This window comes from Tenebrio molitor, chromosome 3, assembly GCF_963966145.1.
Source record: "Tenebrio molitor chromosome 3, icTenMoli1.1, whole genome shotgun sequence".
Classification (NCBI taxonomy): domain Eukaryota; kingdom Metazoa; phylum Arthropoda; class Insecta; order Coleoptera; family Tenebrionidae; genus Tenebrio; species Tenebrio molitor.
The window spans coordinates 3,029,554-3,043,109 of record NC_091048.1 but is presented as its reverse complement, the minus strand read 5'-3'; the positions used below and the strand labels follow the sequence as shown (position 1 = coordinate 3,043,109).

The 13,556-nt window shown below is 36.6% G+C and overlaps 1 protein-coding gene and 1 long non-coding RNA gene across 2 annotated transcripts in view; one reads left to right on the top strand and one right to left on the bottom strand.

The window, feature by feature from the left end:
- LOC138126435 (uncharacterized) overlaps positions 1-13,556 on the top strand; it is a 134,696-nt gene that overhangs the window by 99,931 nt on the left and 21,209 nt on the right. The gene's annotated exons all lie outside the window — the stretch shown is intronic.
- Positions 10,704-13,320, bottom strand: LOC138126517 (senecionine N-oxygenase-like). The gene is made up of 6 exons (XM_069042267.1): positions 13,208-13,320; positions 11,981-12,207; positions 11,790-11,928; positions 11,441-11,737; positions 11,079-11,387; positions 10,704-11,030 (listed from the first exon to the last, which is right to left on the bottom strand). Exons 2-6 carry the CDS (start codon positions 12,166-12,168, stop codon positions 10,743-10,745), a joined length of 1,221 nt encoding a protein of 406 aa, XP_068898368.1. The 5' UTR covers positions 12,169-12,207; positions 13,208-13,320; the 3' UTR covers positions 10,704-10,742.

The following is a 13,556-nucleotide window of genomic DNA, read 5'->3' as shown; positions in this document are numbered from 1 at the left end:
TCACGTTCTTTATCCTGATTCTAATGTCATGCACCTTGACGGTGTTTTGCATCTTCCTCAGCAACTCGGCGTACGTGACCTACTACTGTTCGCCTGCCGTCTGGGTCCTGCTCTTGAGTTCGAGCGGTCAGTTTCCTGGATCCAGTGAATATTTCCATGTCCACGTCCTCGTTTTGGTACACGTACTGACGTCGACTTAATAATTTTGCAAGTTCTCTAAAATTGCCCAGGTTAACTGAATTTTCATTTTCATTATGCCCTCTGAACGCTAGCTCTTGTTTTTCCCGATTTTCCGTGATTAAATTCAGTAACACTTTGGCGATGTGCATTGTCTAAGACGTTTGCAATATTTTGTTATTTTCTTCCAAATAATCTAAATTTTAGTAGAACGTGTGTGTGTGATCTTTTGAAATACCGTGTTTTTGCAATGCCCTACAGATCTCTTTAAGATTGTTAAAGCCTGTAGAGTTCCACGGGCCTTCACGTTGCTCAGAAAAAAGTAAGCACGGCCAACAAAACAATCTATTCCTAATTTCGCTACATATAATCCACTCGCACTTTTCATACCATGAAACATAAAAACCAGGATTGGAGCTGTGCGCGCTTTACTAATTACTAAATTTGACATGGCAGGATGAGACCGTCCGTCCTACAAACAGTTTGTCATCATAAGATAATGAAGAGAATTTATTTCTCAGTAAAAAATCTACAATATCTGAATTATTATTGCTCACCACTTGTCGAACATCTACCATTATTAACATTGAACAATAAAAATTAAAGTAACAAAATTTGAACTTTCAAGTGTTGGGTGCTGCCGCAGAATGGTGAAATGATATTTCAACATTTTTGAATACCCTGAGTTCAATTTTGGTTCATGGCACATGGACCTCGTAGCGGCAGTGCTACCCTACCCTTTCCTAGGCTCAGAATCAATGTTTATCTGCAAAGCCTTTTTTTTTTTAAGTATTTTTGACGTTTCATATAAACCACGCGGTGTGGGATATATGAAATGACTGTACCATTTGATCTTAAAATCACTGAAGGATTATTTATTTTTTTAAATGTTTCCGGAGTATGGTGCTTAGTGGGGAAGTGGGGATTTTCTTTGGGAGAGGATAAGTTGTTTCATATAAAACCCGCATTTATATCTGAGTGACTTTATTCTAAAAAAATATAAAAACCAATGATAAATAAATAAAAGTAAATTCTTCTTCGTAACTCAAAAGCAATAAACAAAACAAAACTTCTGGAGGGGTAAAAAAAGGCAAAATATACGACAAAAATTCCAAATACATACATTATTCTTGTTTGTGGTTGCTGTAAACTATTTAATATGGTGGACGGTTGTAAATTATTTCCAAATGACTGATCAGTGAAATATAAAGTTACAGCATTAAATTGTCCAACTATACTTGGGCCAACCAACAGATATAGTAATAAAACCGCCCCCTAGTGCCCGCGTATTTTAAATAGCAGCTTCCAATTGGCTTATTCAAAACGTGCGCAGATTTTCGAAAGCCTGATTTACATCCACAAAAATTACTTGACGGCATTCGGCATCTCATTTGTTTTAACCTCGCTTCGGGAGTTTGACCACGTGTTTATGTTTGTTTGTTTTCCTTGGCATTTTTCGATTTGTATTACAAAATAGTTTTTTTTTTCAAGACTTTTGGTTCTCTATTTGTTAGAAAGAACCTGCTTCATTGTGAAACAGGCTTCGGCGTACATCGTTCTACGCAACTAGGCCACATCCCCTTTTTTTAATTACTATATCTGTTGGTTGGCCCAAGTATAGTCGCTTCACCGCGCTTTCAAGCAAAAGTCAACTTGTAGTTCAGGATGTAACATTTTTACAGGAGAGACATTTGCAAATTCTTGAAACTGTTTAAGTTCTCCCGATCTTTTAGGACTATTAGAAAAATAATTATATACATCCCTCGTAAATTTTTCTACCTCTTGCGGCAACTTCTCGCATGCATAAGAAGCACATAAGTGTAAACTATGACAAATCCATTTCATAATAAAAATATTTAGAATTGCATCTTTTAAACGACTAACTACTGAATTATGTGCGCCCATCATATTATTGGCCCCATCCGACGCAAAACCAATGCAATTGTAAATATATGGAACATCATATTTAGTGAAAAAAATAATTATATGATCAAATAACGCAGCACCGGTGGCTTCTTGGAAAGGAATCAAGCCTAAGAAGTATGTAATCCTTGATGTCTTCATTGTTCAAATTAATTCTCGCAACAAGACACACATTTTTGGTGCATGATCGGTCAGTAGATTCATCACAAATGAGGCTAAACTTGTTTGTCTTCAATAATTCAACAATTCGTTGTTTATCAACAATTCGTTGTTTATCAGTTGCGCCAGTCACGTTTTTTTATGATTGAAGTCATTTTTGAACGACCACATTTGATTTTTTTCGCAATAGCGGAATCACTACATACCGAGTTTATTAGATGCGAAAGATTAAAGGTTAAATTATGTTTTGCAATAAATCCTGCAATTCGTATTTCTGCTTCTCTGGCTTGAGATTCAACATCAACTTCATAGCTTTCAATGCTTCCGCTGTACCATACCAAGTTTCGAATACCATTTCCGTATTGTACTTGGGTATGGTAAGCAATTTACAAACGTTTTCCTAACGTACTGCTCGAATAAAAATGCAAAGTTAAAGCAAATGCTCGGAGCTCTGCCGGAAGTTTTCTTTCTGTTGATATTTTCAATTTAATATTAGGAATAGCAATCTGGGAGTATTTTTCTATTGTTTTTTATATGGTTTATTAGACCATATAAAGACTGTACTTTTCTGTTTAGTCTGTAAACTTTCATTCTTAGGTACGTTATGGTCTTCTTTTGCCTGTCTACAGTTTTTGTGGCTATGTTCCACACCAACTTAAATTTTTTGGGATGTTCTAGATCAGGCTGACTTCTTTTTCTAAAATAAAATATGGGTAAAATTTTGTTTTAAAAAACGAAGGCTTCGTTTCCCAGGACCCTCACCACCCGGAACGGACCTCGCCATTTTGGTAGTAGCTTCCGGCTCGTCCCCGTTGGGGCACTCACTACTCATCACCTTGATGAGTACGAGGTCTCCAACAGCATACGGAGTCGCCCGGCAGCGTTTAGCATCGAAGCGTTTCTTCTGTTCTTCTTGATTATGCGCGAGCAGTTGTTTCATGTTTTCTCGGATCGCAGTCACGTCGGCCACAGCCCTTTCGTCTGGTTGTGTCCCTGTCTTGATCACTCGATACCCCATCAAGGCCTGACTGGGTGTCACCCCGATTGCTCATCCCAGCGATCGCCGTCGCAATCAGCCCCCATAGTTACCAGAGAACTCAGAATTGCTTGGTTATACCGTTCCACCTCGCCGTTTCTGTGCGGCATCGACACGGCAGTCAAGTGATGGATGGCTTGTATTTCGTCAACAAACGCTTCAAACTTTTCGCTGGTGAATGAAGTACCCATATCGCTAACAATTCTATGAGGGACCCCAAATGTCTTTATCATATATCTTTAAGAATTTTATAGTGAGTTTGGTTTTAGTGCTTTTGACAGGGTAGAGTAAGATAAATTTTGTGAATGCGTCCACTACAACTAAGAGGTGCGTTTTTACGCCGGGTCCAGATGGTCAATGTGGACGGTGTGAAAGGGTTTGGGTATTTTGGGTATATATTATTATTATAGGTCTCCTCAGGTTTACCCGATTTAGTTTTGAAATATAAACAAAAACAGGCATTGCCGCGCGTATTTTTTTATGAAGTGTCGAATTTTTGGGAACCAATACTGACTGGCTGCTAACTCGTACGTTTTATCTTTCGCAGAATGTCCCGTGTCATCGTGCATCTTTCGCGCGAATTGAAACTTTGCCAGTTCGGGGCCTACCCAGCGGAGCCCATAGCTTGTGACTCGATAGACTTTCCCACCCTTCAGCGCGTAGTCCTGAAACAAGTCTTTATAGCCCTTTTGATCCCCTGATTCCAGAATTTGCTTGATGTTTTTGATTTTTTTGTCGTCTTGCTGAGCCCTTAGTAACCAATCCTCGTCAGAGATAACTGTGGCGCACACCTGCTTTTCAGAAACTGGGGGATTTCAGCTCAAAGCGTCAACATGTCGCATATTCTGTGAGATGCATGCCCGGCTATGTCCCCATAAGATTCCACAGGTATACAAGTATAGGCCACTCAACCTTTTATGACACACATTTATTTTATATTCATTTTCTTTTTTATGCGAGGTGCAGTTTGTAGCCCGATGGCGAAGCCCGAGTCCTACAGAGCACCGAGAGTAACAATCATGTACCCCCGAGGTGCATATACTATTTTTTGCAGGACCCAACAATTTTAATTGAAAAAAGGTCAACATGACACTTTGTTTGATATCCTGAAGTATGAAACCTTCGGTTCATGAAGCTGCACTGAATTTCAAGGCATTGCGACCGTTTTATATTAAGAAAATAAGTAACTAAATGCAGAACACACACAGTTGATTAAAGTGCCCCAGAAAAGATGAATGCTCTGTAAGGCAAAGTTGTTTCATAACCTGATAATAAATTAGGTTCATGCCTTTTCGATTTAAACTTTAGAAAAGATATGTTTGTCAATTAATGCAATTGATTTTATTTTTAATTTTTTATTAATGAAATTTTATTAATATACTTAGATGGTTTATTTCACTTGGTGGAGCACTACCAGGATCTGAGCTCGATCTATCGCCACAAAAAAATAATAAGAATAAAATAGATATACATAGGTATAGGTGTTTTGTTACCTTAAGCGCAGAAAATTCTTCAGTAATACAACAAACTTCTGACTAACTAAGGAGTCAATGATAGTCGGCACATAGCTGTTTCCCGGTCGACTTTTCGAAAAAGGGCATACATGGTCGATATGGAACGTGTCCATGGGTTTATCAGGTTTGCGGATTGGATGCAGCTTTCCTTCTTTCTTCCCATAGTTACCCTTACCGTACGCACACTGCAACCATGAACCACAGTAGTTTCCGATAAACCTGGTCATTTTGGCAAACCAGTATTGCTCCTTACTGGCCTTGACGCACCGGCCAAATGCGACATGACCCAGATCGTCATGATTTCTTTTCACAATCTGCCACCTCACCACTCGAGGAACAACAACCTATCTCCCTTAAGCCTGAGGCAGGTGCGCTTTGGAAAATCACATGAGAAGGCGCGCTGCGGAATGGAGTACCGCATTTGATTTTTTTTTTTTTTTTGTAAAATAATCATTCAGGAAGGGACAGTGATTTTTGTAGTATGATACACTTACCAGCAAAAAAAGTGGAACACAAAAAAAAATTGCCGATTTGGAAAAAATGGTACATAGAAAAATTGTTCATCATGAAGAGTTCTATTACCGATTAAAATTAATGTACTTATTTCTGTTACACCTTGTATAAACTTTTCCGTTTATATCGGGTGTGTCAAAAAGGACGGACAGGCGTTTTAGTAGCATGGCACAGCATAACATAGACTTCAGTTTTGTATCAAAAACTGTTCTGCAGCTTTCAGTTAAAGTAAAAACTCAGTAAGTGAAAATGAAAATGGCATCAGTGCAATAGGTAACTAAAAACTACTTTTTTTTCTCTCGGTCGTTGGTCAAAACGCCTAATAACATTCACACTGGGCTGCCTTCCCTTAAAAAAACGCATGGTGTATGTCATTGCAGCCAAATGGCCTGTTATTTTCTGCGGAAAGACCTAAATACCTATTCACAATATTCATCTGCGGTAAAACTCGTTTTGACAACAATTTGCAAACTGTCACAATTTAATTGACATTTATTCTATAAAGGTGTTTTTTTTTTTCGATATGATATATTGCCGCGTTTGAAAACTACTCCCCTACACCGAATTTCATCATATTCAACACTGACGAAGAAACTGATTTCAAAGGTATTCATGAAAGGAATTTTTGGATATCTGTTGAGGGCACCTTTGAAAGTTGACACATACAAACAATTATGTTCCCACATCAATATCAGGATCATTTAGTTTTGCAGGTAGTTTATTTGTAACTTCCAAAAGCTCTTGCGCGTTCACGAAAAGCTAAAAGCAAAAAAAAAATTCTCCATGTTCCATGATTACCCAAAATTGTGTACCTTCTTTGGTGTCCATCCTTTTCGACACACCCGATATACCTAACTTGACATCTGTCAAAGATAACTTCAAAATTTAGGTACAATTAATTAATGTTTTTTAAGACTTTGTCCAAACGAAAACGAAAAACGTTTTCAATATTCGTGCGCTGTCACTTTTCAGGTATTCGGCCTGTTTTGCAACACTCGGCTACCGCCTCGCCCTTCAAATTTCGGCCTCATACCTGAAAAGTAAACTGACAGCGCTACTCGTATGAAAATAACTATTATGTTTACCAGAACTGTATCATGGCCCCCGATTTCGGTTTACTGCTGTAGGTTAAAAAATTGTTTAATCCAATTATTTAAATATTGAATAGCTGTATCGTAAAAGCTAATGACATTATTCTTGAAAACAAGGCTCTCATTTTCAAAGCCATCATCATCTATTTTTTTTTTAATCTCGAACTTTAATTGGTAAGAAATTATTTTTTTACGTCACCTTTAAGGAAAGAGTCAAAATACTGTATTAATATGGGAAACACTTTGATTGAATTGTGGTTGCTTGCATCCGTGGATACAGGAACATAGAGAATTTCTTTTAGATTAACTCATCAATTTTAACGTATAAGGTCCTAGAACACCAGTGATCATTGCTTGTGATTTTGTACGACCACAAGTTACTTTTCTTCCTACGTCAGAATCATGATACATTTATTTTTTTGTTAATCTAAAATAAAAATAAAAACTTTCTAATTTTTTAACTTTCCGTTCAAATAATTACCTTTACAGTGCAATCCATTGAACTGAAAGAATGGTGATGGTCCACTGTCTTAAGCCAATGCAGCTTCACTAGCATTCACTGATTTATCTTCATTTTTTGTTACACTTCCAAATTTTGAAGACCCGAACTGCCCGACTGACTTCGCAAGTTTTTTTGATGTTTGAGAGTGTTCAAATGTTGTAGAATATCGTTTTTGCCCTTGTGACCAATGCTTATAAAACAATTGCAAATTCCGCAAAAGAATTCTTCATTTGTTCTTCTTTTTTTTTTTATTGAGGGAAATTCTTTAAGAGAAGACCCACATTCACATTTTCGGTGCATTATATTTCTCTGTGCTCCAGCATCGAAGTAAGCCTTGGTGATCTGATTGTTGAACATTTAAATTTAATGTCGTTCAAAAATTTGTACAAATGATATTTTTTTGTATAACATAAGCGGGTTTTTTTTGTATGTTCTTTTAATAAAGTGTTAAAAAAAGAAATATGTTTTTGAAGTGAAAACATTTTTAGGCGCACCATGCGGGCAGTGAATTATGTACATGTATAGTTTCATGCATAACTCTAAAATCGTCAGGCTCATTCTAGTGTGTTCGAGGGAGTCGAGTTTAGTCGAGCGAGCGAGCTAGTATTTAGTAATTATCATTCGGTTAATATCGGGAGTTAATCTGGATCTGCAATTTTTAAAAAATGTTTAATTGATGATCTACGGACACAAATAATTCTTTATCGATAATGTTGGATTTCAGCGCCGTATTGAAAAAAAAATTACGAATTTTAACCAAAAAAAATTTGCACTCGGTATCAAAATATTAATATGTATTTTCCCAAAGAGAAAGCTCAGTTTTTTGTCACTTTCTATCGAAGAATATAGAACTGTATTTTCATTAGTTAATCAATAACGGATTTGTTTATTAAAAGCCAATGAATAATACATAACTAACGGGTGACTGTTAAAATTTTCACTTGGAGTTGGCTTTGAACGAGTTTTTATTTTTTCTGTTACTTTAGACACACGCAAGAACGAACGACAAATGTCAGTCAGTACAATTGAAACATAACCTATAAAGTTAATTATAATGTCAAACTTGTCAGTGTCTAAGGTGCAACGGAAAACAAAGAATGATCCATAGCCAACCCTAAGTGAAAATTTTAATAGTCACCCGTTACATATTTGTGTTTTTAACATTATAATGTAATTTTGTAAGTTAGAATAAAATAGTATGCACATCTACGTGTTGTTTACACTTCAGGAATAGAGATATAATTTCAGATTTTCAAATGAAGAAAATGTAAAGTAATAGTAATGTTAAAATTTGTTCTAATACTCACCCTACCGCTTATAAACATGGTCTTAAAAAAATCCTTACATCACTAAGATAACCATCATGTGTATTTTGAAAAATCTGAGAGCGATAGAATTAGTTCATCTTAAATGCTGGATGGTGAACATATTTGAATCGAGTGTTATAATATACTTTTTTTTTCGGGTCGACGAACGCTTTTTGGAAGGAGGACAACGAGGACAGTCGGGACCTGGAGCCGCCAAAATCCAGAGTTGCCACGACCCAGGACCCTCAGACTACCAAGACCAGGATCAACCACAGAAACAGCACCAGGACCAATGAAGACCAGGATTAAATAAAAAAACAGAAACCTCAGAAGAAAGAAGAAATTACCAATTTGCGAATCAATTATTGTAAATCATACTTAAGTTTGAAGACTGTGAAACCCAACACCTAATGCAATCCTAACGCCTCAGCAACGACATTGTTGGTTTTATTAATTATTTAAGATTTAAGTAACGAATTAAAAATGTAAACACAAAAGCTTGAAATAAATGTACCTATGTATTCGATTTAATTTAAAGTATACTCTTAAAGAGACCTAAAAGTAATTCATAGCTCGACAAAACGTTATTATTTGGAAGAATTGTGGGCCCAGCAAAATAAATCAACCATCAGTTTTCATTTAAATTTCTTCTCAAAGTTTGAACAGTCGATTGTGAACGCACCACGGATAAGCTGTTTAAATCTAACCTTAATTTTTGCGTTGTTTGTGTTTTTACTCTGCATACTGATGACTGGTGCGTTCACAATCGAAATCGACTCTTCAACGCCAACTTTGTGGAATATTGTTAAATCCAACTTACAGAAAAACAAGTTTCTTTAGGTAATCTGATTGCACGTTTTAAAAACAGACACATAAACGGACTAGAATTTGTACATGTCGCATGTCATCATCATAATTTACCCTTGTAAATATTGTAAATAAAATTGTTCCCTTTATCATCAGTGTATTTATTACCAATTCTTATTATGTATTTAAGAAAAATAATTATAATCAAATCGCCGATAACCTTGAGAGGAACTCGTCTGTTGATAAGGGTTTTTATTTATATTTGCCAAATGAAACTTTCACTTAAGAATTTTTTCTTTAGCTACTAACAGAAGGTAAGTACTTCCGAAACAACAAAAATAACACGTGCCTACCCATTGAAAATATTTATTTTTCCATATCTTATTTTCTATTTTTTATTAATTAAAACCTCGTTCTATTCCATTTGTCTGATTTTTAAAACTTCTTGAATGTTTTGTCGGTAAATCTGACATTCACATTTTCAAAATTGACACAATCAAAATTAAGGTTATTAAAGTATTAAGGTCGTTTTAGAATGTATGACAGCACGATGACACTATACTTTGGCCAACCAACAGATATAGTAATAAAAAAGGAGGATGTGGCCTAGTTGCGTAGAACGATATACGCCGAAGCCTCTTTCACAATGAAGCAGTTTCTTTGCCATTTGTCATTCTTATAAGTCTTGAAAAAAAAACTATTATGTAATACAAATCGAAAAACGCCAAGGAAAACAAACAAACATAAACACGTGGTCAAACTCCCGAAGCGAGGGTAAAACGAATGAGATGCCGGATGCCGTCAAGTAATTCTTGTGGATGTACATCAGGCTTTCGAAAATCTGCGCACGTTTTGAATAAGCCAATCGGAAGCTGCTATTTAAAATACGCGGGCACTAGGGGGCGGTTTTATTACTATATCTGTTGGTTGGCCCAAGTATTGTGTCCAAAATTTATTGATCGTGACTGTACCTACAACACGTTATGAAAGTCTCTTTTTTTCGCTTATTTGCTTGCAATCTGCAAATTCGTAAAAAAAAGTATGACTTTCATAACTAGTTGTACGGTTGGTAGACAAAAAAAACTGGGACACTCAAAATTTCTTACATTTGTATCAGGCTTTTAATTGTCAAGATAAAGTAAAAATGAAACTGACTTTTACAATCACTGTTGACAGTTATCTTGTCAGCTGTAATGCCGAATCTAACTGAATTCCAAAAACAGCTAATTAGACGACGGCTTGGGGAGGGTATTATATTAAACATTAGCAAAAATACTGTTTACTCGCCAAACAAATGTTTGTAAGTGTCACACGCGGCATTTTTGTCTTATGTCATCATACCGTAGTTAACCTATTTGCTGGCAAGCCTAAATCAAACGGTTCAAATTTGCCAAATTTGATTTGAACAGTTGTCATTTTTGTCCCAGTTTTTTTTGTCCACCGACCGTACAAAAACTGTTGTTCAATAGAGTTTTTTTTTATTACATCCTTAACTTTCATTTAAATTTTTGCGGAGTCAACAAGAAATTTCCGTGGACCAAAAAAGTGCTCTTCCCGAATCAATAAAAACGTTAAAACGTTAAAAAATAAATCATGGCCTCTCATTAAGTCAAAACGACGTGAACGGTGTTTAAGTAGAGAAGGAAGCGCTTCAGACAATTTAGAATGCATCAAGATATTGTAAATTTATATTCTTCTGCATTCGATTACAAATCAATAAACTTGTTCCCAAGTGTCGTCATCAATAATTCGAAAACAATCACTTAAGTTGCGATTTCCTCGCGCCCGTAGAAACAGTTTATGTATGACAGGTGGCTTCCTCTTGATTCCAGCTGTTTTGGCCAAATCTTCAAAATAAGAACCCTGATCCACTTCCAGAAGATGATATTTTCGCACTGGCGCCCCCGATTTCTTCCTCAATTCTTCATCCAACTCGCTCAACATTTCTTGCTTCGACGGCAGCTTGAAGTGTCCATTGAGAGTCGCCAAAAAAAACCGAACCTGACAAATTTGTTATCCTCGTATTCATTTCGACATTCTGTTTCTCACCTGTATGTCAAACAAAGGAAACGGACAGACGATGAAAGGCACTCCGATAAAAGCCAGAGTTGGGTTTTCCACGTTGATGATTTGCTTGTACAAAGGGTGGACGTAGTTGTCCTCCACTTTGACTCCACAGGCGCCGGACAAAAACGGAAAAGAGTAGTTATATCCGGTGCAAAAGAGAACATCGTCGACCTCTTCGCTCGTTCCATCTTCGAAGAACGCCCTGTTACCATCCAGTTTAATTACCAGAGGTTTTTGCCGCAAGCCTTCGACTACAGAGAGCGCTGTTCGTGACTTGTGACTGAGAAAAACCTGCAACACACGACCCACTTCTTGTCTTTGTTACAAAAATATTCAAGCATCACTTTAGCCGCCACAGTGTGAATTTGTTGAGAGATGTCGAGACCCGAAGGACCCGCTCCTAGGACCAAGACCCTTTTGTCCTTGTAACAATCACGCGTCCTGTAATCGTGACTGTGCTTCATACTTCCTGCAAAACCATCAGCACCGGCGATTTTCGGTACAAAAGGACTGCTGTAATGGCCATTACAGACAATAACACCCTCGTAACGAACAATTTCTTTTTGTTTGCTCCTGACATCTTCGACTTCCACCGACCAGACGTGGTTCCGTGGCACAATCTCGACTACTCGCTTGTAAAACTGCAACAGTTTGTTATTTGCAAACACGATTTCTTATTCAATTAATAGGTACCTTGACGTGGGGTTCGATTTGGAACTCCTTTGCGTAGCTTCTCATGTAATCCAGCACTTCTTCCTGCGACAAGTACGATTTGTGCTGTTGCGGGTAGGGAAAATCCTCGAAGGTCATCACTTCTTTTGGTAGGTTGGTTCTGTTGGTAAAAACTCGTCACTTTTGCCATTTCTGATTGGTTTGTCGCGAACCTTAGGCCTTGGTACATGGAGGAGTGGACCGGGACTCCGTTTTCGTCGCGACCGATGCATTCGGTGTAGTTCCAGGTTCCTCCTACGTTGCCGGTTTGTTCGAATATGTCGAAGGAGAAGTTCTCTTCCAAGCAGTGTCTTCCGGCACACAAACCTGCCCCTCCAGCTCCTATGATTGCGATTTTCATGGCGTCGAGTGCCAAGTTTTCTTCACAATTAAAGCAGATCTAAGAAGAATGAAAAGTATTTGAACCACGATGTTCACATCGGGAGGCATATTAGTACAATCACAGGAGAGGTTTGAGACAGTTTGCTGTAGAAAGATTGTTTTTTCTTGGTATAGTCGTGGAGAAAGTACAGGGTGTTATTGAAAGTTGTACAGATATTTTAACCACGAGCTACTAGCTTCATGTAGAACTCGGAAAAAAAAATTAAATGTCAAAAAATAAAATGACATTCAACTTTTGAACTACAATTTTTTTTTATTGCTTTTAGTCTTCTACGTTGTCAAACAACCTCGCTGATAAAATTTCGGCACATTTTAAAAATACACCCTGTATATCATATTTTATAAAACGTACACCAATGCGGTTTCCTTGTTTTAAAGCATATTTCCTATAGGTTACTTCGCATTGGCGTACATTTTATAAAACATGACATACAGGGTGTATTTTTAAAATGTGCCGAAATTTTACCTACGAGGTTGTAGGATGACGTAGAAAACTAAAAGCAATTTAAAAAAAATTGTAGCTCAAAAAATATGTGTCAATTTATTTTTTGAGATTGTCAATTTATTTTTTGACATAGAATTTTTTAAATATTTTTTCCAAGTTCTACATGAAGCCAGTAACTCGTGGTTAAAATATCTGTACAACTTTCAATAACACCCTGTATAGTCTTCAACTCGCGTATAATGGTAATTATTCACTCTGGAAAAACAGCCATCATTGAAGAATGTGGGTACTATTATTTCTGAACGATCTTGTCATTGTTTTTTTTCTGATACTTGATGTGTTAAAACACATTGTGTGTTTTTAAAAAAAATTACAACCGTTTCCTCTCCTTGCTGCCAATATTGTGGTGGTACTTTTGATTCTGTACAGAAACTAATATAAAAGAAGACGAAGAGAAAGAAAAAGAATACACTGGAGTTAAATAAATCTGCGATAGATGGTTCTAACAGGACCAAGGTCAAGTGAAGGTCAGGGAGCAAAGTAAATATCTTACCAATACAATGCATGTGCACGTACTTCTTTCTATTCTCTCACTATCTCACAACTCATCCTCATACCTTCTCGGGCAACTTTTATATACTTGTCACCTTGTTTATTAAAATCAGCTAATTAATTTGGTTATTAGAATTATATTTATTTTAGATAACAATATTACTGATAGTGCTGCTTTTGATAATTGCAAATTATGGTGTCATAAATAATGTAGAAGTTATTTTTGATCATTACAAATTATGTATCGTCTTTTTTAGTAGAAACAAATTATCTTTTTTTTTTCGTGCTTTTGGTCACGTTTTACAAAATAATTTAATCGCTGTCAATACTGTGGAATTTTTATTATTTAC